This window comes from Schistocerca gregaria, chromosome 1 (genome assembly GCF_023897955.1).
Source record: "Schistocerca gregaria isolate iqSchGreg1 chromosome 1, iqSchGreg1.2, whole genome shotgun sequence".
NCBI lineage: Eukaryota > Metazoa > Arthropoda > Insecta > Orthoptera > Acrididae > Schistocerca > Schistocerca gregaria.
In genome coordinates this window covers 766,615,192-766,629,359 of record NC_064920.1, presented here as the reverse complement: position 1 = coordinate 766,629,359, position 14,168 = coordinate 766,615,192, and the positions used below count along the sequence as shown (strand labels likewise).

The 14,168-nt window shown below is 38.6% G+C and overlaps 1 protein-coding gene across 2 annotated transcripts in view; it reads left to right on the top strand.

Annotated features, from left to right (window-relative positions):
* Window positions 1-14,168, top strand: part of LOC126268143 (WD repeat-containing protein 44) — a 160,683-nt gene that overhangs the window by 84,740 nt on the left and 61,775 nt on the right. For both annotated transcript variants that reach the window (XM_049973677.1, XM_049973685.1), the window contains exon 4: window positions 7,024-7,412. In XM_049973677.1, the coding sequence (XP_049829634.1) occupies window positions 7,024-7,412 (389 nt within the window). The remainder of the gene's footprint in view (window positions 1-7,023; window positions 7,413-14,168) is intronic.

Sequence of the window (14,168 nt, the reverse complement as noted above, 5' to 3'; positions counted from 1 at the left end):
TAAGTATGAATTAAACCATTTGTGCACTGCCCCCTCAAACCGTAATGATTTAGCTTATCTAAAAGAATTCCATGATTTACACAGTCAAAGGCGTTTGAGAGATCACAAAAAATACCAATGGGTGATGTCCGGTTATTCAGAGTATTTAATATTTGATCAGTGAAAGCGTATATAGCATTTTCTGTTGAAAAGCCTTTCTGAAAACCAAACTGACATTTTGTTAGTACTTTATTTTTACATATATGGGAGGCTACTCTTGAATACATTACTTTCTCAAAAATTTTTGATAGAGCTGTCAGAAGAGAGATTGGGCGATAGTTGTTGACATCCGACGTATCCCCCTTTTTATGGTTTTACAATGGCATATTCCAGTCTATCGGGGAAAACACCCTGCTCCAAAGAGGTATTACATACGTGGCTGAGAATCCTACTTATCTGTGGGGAACAAGCTTTAAGTATCTTGCTGGAAATGCCATCAATTCCATAAGAGCTTTTACTTTTCAGTGATTTCAGGAGGAGAGGTTCGTGGAAATACAGTTGTTCCTAACTGCACAGGTATGGCCTCTTCTATTAGAAGCCTTGTCTCTTCTAGTGAAGATCTAGATCCTACTTTCTCCACAACATTTAAAAAATGATTATTGAAAATATTTCCAATTTCAGGTTGTTTGTTAGTACACTTGTCATTCAGTTTTATGGCACTAAAGTCTTCCTGTGCTCTTAGTTGCCCTGTTTCCCTTTCAATAATATTCCAAACTGCTTTAATTTTATTATCAGAGTTACTGATCTCAGACATGATACACATGCTTCTGGACTTTTTAATAACTTTTCTTAGGATCGCACAATAGTTTTTATAATATTGAACAATTTTGGGATCAGTACTCCCTCTTACTGTTAGATACAGTTCTCTTTTACGGTTGCAAGATATTCTTATTCCTTTAGTTAGCCAAGGTTTTTTATATGTTTTCTTGGAATTATGTTTCACAGTTTTCTTGGGAAAACAATTTTCAAATACCCTTAAAAATTTATCGTGAAATAAGTTATATTTCAAGTTTGCATCGGGTTCCATATACACTTCACCCCAGTCTAGCTCCTTTAGTCTTTCCCTAAAGTTTGCAGTATTTATATTGTTAATTGAACACACTGCTTTGAAATTCTGATTTGATATACTGCATGGAGCTATGCCATGTACTGTAACCAGCTGTGCACCATGATCTGAAAGACCATTCTCAACAGGGTAAGCATTTATGTCCTTAAACTTATCTTGGTCTATAAAAAAGTTATCTATCAATGCCCTGCTGTTCTTTGTTATCCGAGTAGGAAAATCAATGACGGAGCTCAAATTGAAAGAACTGAGTAATACTACAAGGTCATTCTTCCTATCACACTCTTTCAGGGAATCAACATTGAAATCCCCACAAATGATAATTTGACAAGCTGTTGCGATCATGACTGAGAACTTAATTTGCTGTGCAATGTGTTTTGCAAACTATTATTTGTGCATTTTTCTGTTACCCCTAAAGCATTCTGAAAAATCTGTAAAACGTTGACTTTAGCAAGGAATGTACTGGAACTTAAAGCTCAATTTAAACACTATCAAAAATGAATTGTAAGATGGTTGATGCATATTACGAATGACATCACACACTGACACAAAATGTTTGCGTGCACTGCTCAATAGATAGTAATTAGTTGCAAAAGCGCAGTAATCCACAGACAATAATCCCCACCATACAGTTATACTTTCCCCTTGTATGTCTCGTAAAACAGTGTGATCAGTTGTATGGAATACACAAAAACCAGGCATTTTGATATGTTTATGTCCTTCAGTGCATCTGATAACAGGGCTGGAGTTGCTACTTGCTAATATGCTGCTAAGTATCTCGGTCAAAATCATGTGGACAAAAATTTGTTTCTTCATCTGGAGGTTCACCTTAGAAATAGATTCACTCCTTTCTCCATCAACGAAAACAACTCTACTACTGCTAAACAAAAAGCCATTCTTCAAACTATACACCAAGAACCACAACAAGGTACAAGTAACATAGCAAGGCTATGTTGCACGGTGAAGGGCTGTGTACCTATCATTATTTGTTAACATACCACTAGCGTTCTGAAGACCACATTCTGCAGATAGTTTTTTGAGTGTGCAACAACAATATGAAAAGATGTAACTGTGTTATGAAGTTAAGAAGGGACTCACAAATTATGATTACAGTTCCACATAGGCTGTGGAATATTTAAGAACCAAAGAAAATTTGTACCAGACTGAGACTTAAACCTGTATTTGCCACTTGGAGCAAGTGGTCACCTTTTCTTTTTTAACAACTTTGGCTCTTAGGCACACTTCCAGGAGTGGCCCAAACCTCCATTTGTACTGGTGCCTTCTCTCCCTTGTGCTCATACTCTAAAGCTGTGATTCCAGCACAGCAGGAGGCACTGTTTTTCTCTTGTCATTGCCTGAAATATTCTACAGCTGGTGCAGAACCATAATCACAGTTTCTTATGTTCATTCTTAATTGAATGCAGCTGTTGATCATCAATGCAGTGTCTCCCGCTGCTTTGCATTGTATTACAAAGATTTCAGAGAACCACGAGCCAGAGAGTCTCTAAATTTTTAGAGGTATAGGGTGGTTGCTTTTGGGAATCTCCTTTGAAGACAATGTATGTTTTGTCAGAGAGCAGCTGTCATTGATGCTGTATTTATATTATTTTAGCAGATTCCTGATGTATTACACCTGTTCACTCATATTGAATGTACTAGTATGTTTAACATCTTCTGATGTCTGATAAATGAACGACATGTTTACTGTTAAAAATACTGTAATTGTGGGATATAAACAGTTTAAATATGAGGGATAATCATTTAGTTTTAATTATCACCTCAGAAAATAAAGCTGTGACCATGAAATTGTGTGAATTGTGTGATGGTGTTAGTTTTGTTATACACAGTCACTCTTAATATGACACATTTTCCTCTGTGATGGAAGATTTGGTGCAGACCTTCATTGTACAAGTTTGCACATTTTGGCTGCTCAGGAAATGTTGCATCTCAAAAATCATCTCGTCATCATTCTGGAAATGCCTGCCACGCAATAGTGTCTTCATTTGAGGAAAGAGGAAGAAGTCACTGAATGCCAAGTGTTGCTCAGTGATATGACACATATCACAATGGATAACCTTGGACAGAAAGAAAGAATACATTGGTATTCCACCCAGTTACCCTCATTTGCTACACAAATGTGTGTGTACACATTAAGTTAACATTGAATTACATGTTTATTTCTTCATACCATGAACACTTTGAACTTTTTGATAAAATATAATAGTCTGTAGAATTGGTATTGATTCTGGGGCAGTTTAGCACTAGCTCTTGGGAATGTAATATTCCAGCGCCACAAGAAACTATGTATCAACAGATGTACTTGTCAAACAGGTGCTCTTCCCTCTCACCAAACTTCAACCATGGCTTGACTCAAAGTCGGTAAAGAGCTGCTGATATAACTTGCATAAAGTAACTTTGTGATTAACAGTTAAACTGGCAGAAGTTTGGTGGTGGGTGGGACCTACAGCATTGTTAGTATGTAGCCTGCCACATTTAACAAGGTTCTGCATTTTACCAGTGAAACAGGCACTACAAGTATGTGGCACATGGCAGATACATGTTCAGTGGCAGCCCTTCATTACTTGACTTGCTGAAACATCAATGACAGTCATTTTAACTGCAATGTAATAGTGCACTCTTGGCTGTACTCTTTTTGGAACCAAGCCATAGCTATAACCTCAGTAACTGCTTGTAATATGCAGCCCCCCTACCCCCCACCCGTCCAAAAATAAATACATGCGTTAATGAATACAGGAAGCCATTCTGTAGGACCAACCACATTGGAGGCCAAGCTGACATGCGGTCCCTGAAGATGGCGGCAGTCATTCCAGTGATTGTAAGGACAGCACACTGTATAACTGATCTGACCAAATAATATTGTCCAATCCAACACGGCCTTGTTATGTTGGCATTGCAAATAGCTGTAATGGTAAACTACAAATGGCACCGTCTTTGCAAAATATTTCAGAGGTAAAAATGGTTCCCCATTTGGATCTCCATGGGGGACTACTCAAGATGATGTTGCCTTCAGAAAAATTCAAAACAAGTATTCTACAAGTCTGAGCATGGAATGTTAGAATCCTTAATCCAATAGACTGGTTAGAGAATTTAAAAATGGAAGTGGATAGGTTAAATTTAGGAGGAACAACAATTTTAGTTAGGCGAGTACAGAGCAACAAAAATAAAATTACGAAGGGGCAATGTAACAGTAGGTATAATAATAAGAAAATAAGACTGTGGGTAAGCTTCTAGGAACAACTTAGTGAACTCATTACCATAGCCCAAATATGTAAAAAAGAAAAAGAAAAAAAAATGTGATGAGATAAATTAAACTATTCAGTTAGTTAATGGAGGCACAAATTTGTGATGGAGAACTGAAATTCAAATGTAGTAAAATAAAGATAAGGGAAAATAAGAAGAGAAATGACTGAGACAAAGAAACGAAAGGGTAATCAGCCTCGTACAATTCTGTTCATAGCACAATTTAATCATTGCTGACACTTGGTTTAAAAATTATGAGAGGAGGTTGTACACTTGGAAGATACCTGGAGACACAACAAGATTCTAAATGGATTTTATAATGGTTAGTCAGAGATTTAGAATCCATGTTTTAAACCGCAAAACATTTCCTAGAGCAGATGTGAACTCTGAACATAAATTACTGATTATGAAGTGCAAATTAAAGTTGGGGAAAGGTAGGAAATTAAGGAGATTAGGCTTAGATAACTTAAAAGAACCAGAAGTTGTTGATAGCTTCCAAGGGACCACTAGGCAACAGTTGACTAAAACAGAAACAGAAATAAAAGATGAATGGGTAGCTTTGGAAGGTGAAATGGTGAATGCAACACACACCTACATGAAAAAGACAGATCCTTTTCTTAATCCTTGGATAACTGAGCAGACATTGAATTTAACTGACAAAAGGAAATAAATATAAAAATGCAGCAAAATGAAGCAGGTGACAGGGAAGGAATGCAGACTTCTGAAAATGAGAAGCATGCATGCATGACTGTAGGAAAGATAAATACTGCCTATCAGGAATTAAGTAGACCTTTGGAGAAAAGAGAAACATTTACATGAATATTAAGAGCTCAGTACTACCACCACTAAGCAAAGTGAAAAAAAGTGAAAGCAGTATAGAAAAGGAAAGTTCAGGATGAAATAACAGTAATATGAAAAGAAGTCCTTCGGAAATAGAAACACACACACACACACACACACACACACACACACACACACACACACACACACACACACTTACAGCTCATGCACACATGGCTACTGCCTCCAGCCACTGGGGCTTAATAGCTTGTATCCTGTTAATCCCAACAATATGACCCAAAAACTTTTATCCCTCTATTGCAAAATGTGACATAGTTTTGTAGTTATTCTTTTTTATTGCAGTCTGCTTAAAGTTTGGTTTAACTATTGACAGTGATCTTCCCAACCCTTAGAAAATAATAAAAAATCATTTTTATATACAATTAATCATTGTACCTAATTATCCCCTCCAGACCTATCCGAAGTGTGAATAAAAACAATACAGAGATGTTCAGGGCTGAAAAGGCAATATTTTAAACTGGTAAGCATTACCTTCAAATAAAGAAGCTGTAAAAGGTTGGTCCCTTCTGTAGTGACGCCTGCCCATACCCAAATGTTAAATCCACTGAACTAAAAAATTTGGCTTCCTCACACTTTGATAACTCCTCAGTACTGACAGGCCTGTCCCATTCAGTTTCAATGTCCCACTCTGGTAGAATGATGCTTAAAACCACACCCTACATATTGTTTAATGTCTGTGAAGTACAGTACATTCCAGTAGAGAAGAAACTTTCAGTGGTAGTACAGGCAAGATCAACCACATGCACAAGACAGAACAATGATTGTTGTTGTGCCTTAATTGCCTAGAAAAAGTCAAACAAAACACCACTTGCTCTGGCCAGTATGTTGTGGCAACCTATTAGTCACAAATCTTCCATCAGAATGTATATCACAAGCTCTGAGAGGAGTCTCTATATGCTTGTGGATCTGCTAGATGCATCCTCTGTGCACTAAATTATTGTGTAGGCAATCATTGTGTCTTGCCTACTGTGAGTGAACCCAACAACAGTGGGTTGTTGTCCTATTCATGAATGATTCCCAGTTTATCTTGCTGTGTTTTCCATCATTTATTCATTTGGCATGTCTGCAGGACATTCCACAGTCTCGCAAATATTGTGGAAAGTGACCAATGTAATAATCCCTGTGTTTTTGTCTGTTGCATGTAGTGGATAGGAATGAGATCAGTATTTGCAGCATGAGGACATCACGTGCCCAGAGTGGTCAATTCACTCCCTTGATTTAAATCCAATTGAGCATATATATCTGGGATTCCATAGACTTAAAATTGCATACGAGGGCATCACATTTCATATTGACATTTTGTTTGCCACCTGTGGATGGGCATCACATATTGTAAGTGTCACTCACTAGCCAAGACAAATTTTCTGGTATACCCAACTGTATGTATAGTTTGTCATACCTTTTTAATGCTTGAAGTATTGCCACAACTCGCCCTCCTTGATTGCTTATACTTCCCCCACTCCATTTTCTTTCTTGGATGGCAGCATTTAGTGTAAAGAATATGCATAACAGAGTTGGGCAGATTTCTTTAGTAGGTAGTTTAGGTGGATGTGGAAGCAATAGTGTTGTTCTCTCTTTCTTTCATGCTTTGCTAATGTAGGTGTCAGAGTTCCATAATTGGCTTTGTGTTGAGCCCTGTGTTTTTTGTAAAATGGTGCTGAAAGCAACTTCATGTAAGTTTTCATTCAGTATATTACTAGTCAATTTTTTCAGTTTTTTCTTTCATGTGGAAAACATTGTAAAAATTTTAATGCTAACTATTCTGTCTCTTACATTGCTTTATCTTTGTTCTTTTCTAGGAGTGGGTCGTGAAAGTCTTCAGTCAGGTGCTGGCTCCGGTGTTCACAGTAGTGGATTTTCATTGGGAAGGGAAGAGTCAATGTCTGAAACATCATCCTTGTTGTCTCAAGGTTCCCACACTCATATATCAGTTAACACTGAACGCCGAATGGGTACAGCTGGTAAAGCAGGTTCAGCACCAAGTCTTACCACATCAGCGTCACAGCATTTTCCTCGAGAAGAACGCCAGGGATCACTACCATTGCAGGAACCAGACGTAATTGCTAGTACAAAGGGCAATGGTAAGATATCTGATGTGAAAACAGCAGACAGTGTTGCCGTACCAGTTCCTGTGGCCCCTCCTCGACGTAAGAAGAAAGCCAAAGCTCAGGCACCCAAAACACTCAGTGTATGTACCATTATTTTTGTTTCTGTTAATTTCATTATTCATTGCATTGCACCACATATCATATCTTGATTTCAGCTAAGTATTAGAGATAAAACATAATGGGAACAGGATAGGTCAGTTGTTTTCACTCAGTCATTTTTGAAAATCTACTGAGTTAGATAGAATGAAGTACTAGGTGATTTCACAAGTGTCAAGAGTTCTGTACGAAATTTCATTATGTCTGGCTGTTTGAGATATGCATGAGACACATTAGTAAATATTTTTAGTGTGAAGGATGTCCATGGTGTATTACTTCATTGATTTCTGTAACCATAAGAAAGTGAATACTGGTTTCAGCACCAAGTCTTACCACATCAGTGTCACAGCATTTTCCTCAAGAAATTTTGTTTCAATTTAGTATATATTCAAGTAGTTTATACAATACACAAAAAAATCAAACTTAAAGCACATGGATTCATCGTTACCAAAGTGGAAATGGGTTTTTTGTGCCACACAAAGAGATGAAGTGGAGAAACCTGTTTATGACCCAACTGCACATTATATTTTGTGTAAGAACTCTGACAAAGTTATCATCTAACATGGATAAGTCGTCGTCCTCACTGCAGGTGTGGGACCTGTGAGTGCCAAGGCTGTAGACAAGGTGTTTTACAGGTTGGATATAATGTGGAGAAATGGAGTTGCAAATACCTGGCAAAACACACGAGAAAATACACCTAACCCTTCTGTGTTTTAACCACAATGTATGCTACGTACAAATGTGACGGGTGACTGCAAGGTGAAACAGATTTTAGTGGACAGCCTCAAGGATATCTACCATACCTCAGTTGTATCAGGCTTATCCAAGCAAGCACAACTCTCGACTTAATAGATTCCTGATAGCTCATAGGATGAACATAGTATACAGAGAAAAATAAGATCTTTTATCCCATAGCCTGTAAGGTTCTCTAAAAGCCTTTGGTTTAGCCATACTGCTTTGGAATGTAAAGATAATTCAACATGTGGACGATGTCAAGCTGTCCTTGAAACATAGACAGCAGAGGACTGCATCTAGCATTTATGCTTGCTCTTATTGTTCACAGTGCATAGTTTCCAGAAAGTCAAAATCTGACATACATCAATAAGCCATTTTACATGCAGGGAACAACTGAATTCAGCTTCTGCCATGCTTGCTTGAGCATTGTGTACTTGAATGGCCTGACTGTTCACTCAGGGACAGGGAGACGATCCATTTCTTCAGTTTTCATATTGTAAAAATACTTGGAGGTATGTCTGATAAGCTTTCAGTAAGTAAGGCAACACATATTTTTCTCGGCCAATTTCAGTTTCAAAAATGCAGAATTTGTTGTGGGACGTTGTAGAATATTCCTTTCTCAGCCCCTATAGCTTCATGAAGCTGTGATAGGTGGCAGAGTTATATGTAGACTTCAGAATGGCATCTGTAATGGAGGTGTGTTCCAAGCAGAGAGCTCACATTGAGCTCTTTTTTGTGAGAAACCAGATATTCAGGGATGCTTGCATAATGTCTACGGACAACTTGCAGTGAACAAAAGCACGTTGGGTTGTTGGGCAAGGGTTCTGTCATCGTTGCAACAAGGTTACACAAACCTGTCTTATCTCCTGATTACCGGCCGGCTGCACACAGCTTTGACTCCCCTATGTTGGAACATGTGGTCACTCTCATTCGAGGTGATCGACAGATCACAATGAGACACCAGTTTGCTCACCTGGACATCTGTTGATAGTACTGACAGACTTATCCACCATATGGGATACTGAAAGGTGTGTGCCTGCTGGGTTCATTGCCACCTAACAGAAAACCATTAAGAGTTATGCAGGGCCATCTGTGCAGAATTGTTTGCATGTTATAAGGCTGATCTTCACAATTTTTTGTCAAATGTTGTCACAGGCAATAAAAAATGGGTTCATCACTTTGAACCAGAAGCAAAACAGCAATCCATGGAGTGGCGTCACACCACCTCTCCTCCGAAGAAAAATTTCAAAGCTGCTTACTCAGCCAGAATGTCTTTTGGGACTGTGAATTGGCTATTCTGTTTGATGCCATCCCTCATGGTGCAATGATCCTTGAAGTGGGGCAGAGGTATATGTAGCATTCGAAATGGCATCTGTAACAGAGCTGCATTCCAAGTAGAGAGCTGTAACTGAATTCTTTTTGGCAGAAAACCAATTATTCAGAGACCCTTGCAGAATGTCTACAGACAACTGACAGTGAACAAAACCATGTTGCGTCATTGGGTCAGACATCTGTCATCATCACAACAAGGTCACTCAAACCTTCATACGCTTGTATTGTGCTGCCCTCGGGATAATGAAGAAATGACTTCAGCGTGTTTCTCACCACAAAACACGAACAGACTTTTCCTTCTTTATGACAATGCAAGGCCTCACACAAGCCTGCACATCCAAGAGGAGCCCACAAAAGTCATTGGACTGTTCGTCATCATCCACACTTCAGCCCGAATCTTGTGGCTTCCGACTTCCATTTGTTTGGCATATGAATGATGTACTCGACGGGAACCAGTTCACGGGTGATGGGAGGCTATTGATGCAGCAAGACATTGGCTACAATGTCGACCAGTAGAGTGATACCGTGCTGGCATACAGGCCTTCCCAGTATCACGGTGTGAGGCTGTTGCATTGAATGGAGATTGTTGGTAAATAGGTGAATAAAACCAACAAAAAAAATGTTGCATTACTTACTGAATGTCCCTCATACAACAGTGCCATATCGTTTTAAGAACTTACTTTTTCATCAGAAGTTTTACTCGTATTTTCCTTGTTAAAAAAGACAACTGCTAATTTTCATTGTTCATTATGTATTTCAGTTCCATAACATTTCTCAGTCAATTTTGAAGAAAATTAAAAAATTGGACTTTCCTTCACACATGGTGGTGTGAAATCTTAGCATCTTAACAAACCTTTTACCTTTCCATACTCACACAATCATTGTGAAATGATGCTATTTGTGAAACACATGCATGTGATTTCAAAGTCTTATACTGAAGAACTGTGATAGTGTGCAGCTTACTGTTCGCTAGTTTTTAGACCATACATTACTGTGAGTGAAATAATCTAAAAGTACGAAAGAGCTTTTGAAATGGTAGTGAAATCTCTCTTCTTTCACAAGTAAATGCGAGTTGTTAAATTGTGTCAGTGCTGCGATTGCAAGCCAACAGAGTTCACGCAAGTTTAGTATAGCATCAACTTTGCAAAAAAGAAAGAAAAAAAATGAACAAATTACTAGTGACAATTGTAGTCCAAGTATGGTAAGCTCATGTGATTTTAATCACCCTTATTTAGAAAAATCCAAATATACAGAATTTTTTCCCCAGTGATGACCCATTACACTGGAGAATCATCTGCTGTGGTCTTAAAGTAGCCCACACATTATATCATAGAAGGAAATGATTCATTTCCATTTCTAATGATATTGCAAACATATATCCACACAAGCTATTCCTTCCTCTCCCTTCTTAAACGGGTGTTGCAGACCGTTCCTTGTCACTAACTGGTAAGTTGTTTGACGAAAGTCTGAAAGAGAATCTTTGACCTTGCTAAATGCCTGTAACAGCGATTGTGACACATTAAATATTTCAGCAGCTTTCAGTGTCCGTATAGTTGTATTTGTGTCTGCACTTATGACCTTTGTCATAATTTCTTCATCCCATTTCTTCCTTTTCCCTGCAGCGTACATTTTGGCTTTGTACTTGGCATCCTAGAACGAAAATGGCACATGTTAGTCCTGTTGACAAAATGATCCAAAACTGGCTATACCCCAAATTTAGGCCATTACTACTACATAATTTTTGGCTTGTTACAAAATGATAGAAAACAGGTATTAAAACTAAAGGTGTGCTGAAAGCTATGATTACCCTCAACCTGAGGGATTATTTGTAAACACAGAACTGTATGAAAAAATAATGTATGCGTATTGGCAAAGATTTTAAGATAGTTGAAATGAATTTATGCTGACCACAGTTGCATGTGATGATGCTCTTACGTGGTGGTTTTACAGAATAACCGACGTGGTCTGTGAGATTTTTAACTGTGTTCAAGTTATTTTTGTTGTATGCAGCGTTAGATGCTGCCTTGCAGGAACAAAGATGTACAGCATAACTAAATTGATGAATGTAGTTACATTAGCTGGTGGGAATATACCAGAAGTAACATCAGCCTGCAGATACAGAGCTGCTACTGTAATGACCATATCATCATCTAGGCAAAGGCACCAGGACAAGTAGCCTGTGTCCACTCCTCCCTGTGGTGCCCTGTTCAATCACAACCTGCTCACTCTGAACATTTATACTCAAACAAGAGTATACAAGAGCACTGCACTCCAATGAGTAAGAGCAAACAAAATCCCCAATTGCAGACCTCTATTGGATGAAATTCCAATCACTGCCTTGGTGCTTGAAATGCCCTGGTAAGCATCCAGTGTGGAGGTGGGATGCTGTAAGTTTGCAATAGAATCAGTTCTAAGAAATTTAAGTACCAAGGTGTGTACCATATGCTGAGGTAAAGATGATCTCTAAAGCAATGCGCTATGAGAAGTAGTGCCTTAACACAAATAGAAATGTCTAATGCTGGCAATAATACATGAACATGCAAATGTTCATGTAAAACTGCATCTGCACTAAATTGCTTTGTGGAACTGATGAGAGAGCCATCACTCGTTGATGGCGGGAAGAGAAGTTGATGTGTATATCTCTTGGCCAGTACAGCTCTATCCCTCACTGCATAGGGGCAAGGCAGCTGCCAGAGGTAAATAAAGGATTAAAAAGTAGAAAGTCACTAAACAGAAAACTGACCACTTCAGTATAGATAATAGAGGTGTGAACATAGAGGCTTTAGTAACAGGACTGTCTAGTTCTCCCAATTTGGTGCCAAGTCACTGCCACATCATAGCAAAAAAGGGAAAGCTCTCTAGAGAGACAGTAGCTACACTCCAGCAAAATTCAGAATTCATACAGATGTGATAAAAGGTGGAGGATGAAGTTACTGTTTGCCAATAACTCATACCAACCCTCACTCATCACCCATAACACTCAGCTAACAAAGTTTTATTTGTATCAGTGCATGTTCCACTTGTCATACGGGTGTGCTTTGTTTGCTTAGGCGCTGCAGCATGCCAACAGTAAAGTCCTCTCAAATCATAAGTCTCATTCAGTAACTACTTTTGGCATTTTATATCAGCATAGACACCAATGCACACAAAGTGCTTTGTGATTCCTCCCAACATTTGCTCCTGTGGTCAAATTGTAGATATCTACTTTTATTAGACTTGTGTCCTCTGAGTACAAGTAAAATGAAAACATTTAAGTTCTGCATCAGGTTGCTGTCTGCCATAGACTCCTCAAAATGATCACCTACACTTGCAGGTGCAATTTTGTGGGAAATGCTAAATTATGCAAATTCAAGTGACCGTTTCACTGTTTTAATCCATCTAACAGAGAGAGAGCTGTATCAGAATGGCAGCTGCAAAAAATGGTTGCTAATTTAGAAGAAGAAAACCCTGTACATCCACCTGGCTGTTGCAGAACATCATGACATTTTCCATGTTTAGTGGGGCACATGATAGAGGTCATCCACAAAGCCATGGATACATTCACTCTGAAATCTACCTCTCCTGTTCGGAGACCACCTGCTCTGTGATGGAACAGCAACTTCCAATCTGTGTTGAGAAACAGGCGGCTGGTACTGTGAAGATTCCATGTGCAGAAAATCGAGTAGAATTTTGGGCGACAGGGTCTAAAGCAAGGAAGTATAAGGAAAGCATAAATAAGTTACAGTATGAGTTCCTGTGCACATCCTATGACAAGGTATAGGGATCAGCAGAGTAAAGTTTATGGAAGAACAGAATAATTTCCACTCACTTTTGTATCGAATGACATCTTCCTAGTTTCCATTTCTGAAAACATAGCCCAGGCAGTTGCGGAACACACTTCCTTTACCATCCAGAATCCCATATCTGTTGTGCGCCTTGAAGCTGCTTGAGAAGAAGAGTAAGCTGAATTCTATGTTGAACAATACTGAGTTGTACAACTGTCCATTTGCAATGGGGAAACTGAAATCGGCTCTGTAATTTGTCCACACTACCTCTCTTGAGTTAGAGAAGTTTCGGTATAGTATGTTACAATATCACACCTTTGCAATCAAAAGACACTGCTAGTTTCTTTCTACAGAATATGGACTGATGATCACTACCATAACTCATAATCACAATCTTAATACTCGTTCCATAAGCAGCATACATAATGCACGAGGAAGACTCTTGAATCAGTTGTTAACTGCAATCCATAAAGGTACTAGCCACTCCCAGTATGGACAGTCCCACTATGCTGGAGGTGGCAGGAGAAGTAGCCTTCCTCCAAAAGAAACATCCTGTCGCGGTATTTTTCTGTATCAGGAAGGGTTATTATAGCAACTAAAGACACGATATTGTCAAACAACTTCATGAATGGTGAATTTGGGGATACCTTTCCTTCTTGTTCTTCTTGGGCAGATATTGTTTTTGTTACAATTGGAGATGTACTAAAAGACCACTTTGTTTAAGAGAATACGGAATTGCAAGGAAGTATACTCATCTTTTTCCCATTGCCACCAGTAGCATTACATCCACAGTAAAGATTCCAGTTAAATGCTCCTTGTTCACTGATGATTTCTCAGGATTCTGTTTGTCCACCAGTCTCAGCTTTACAACACACAAACATCAGCTGATAATTAAGTGGTTGAATCAAT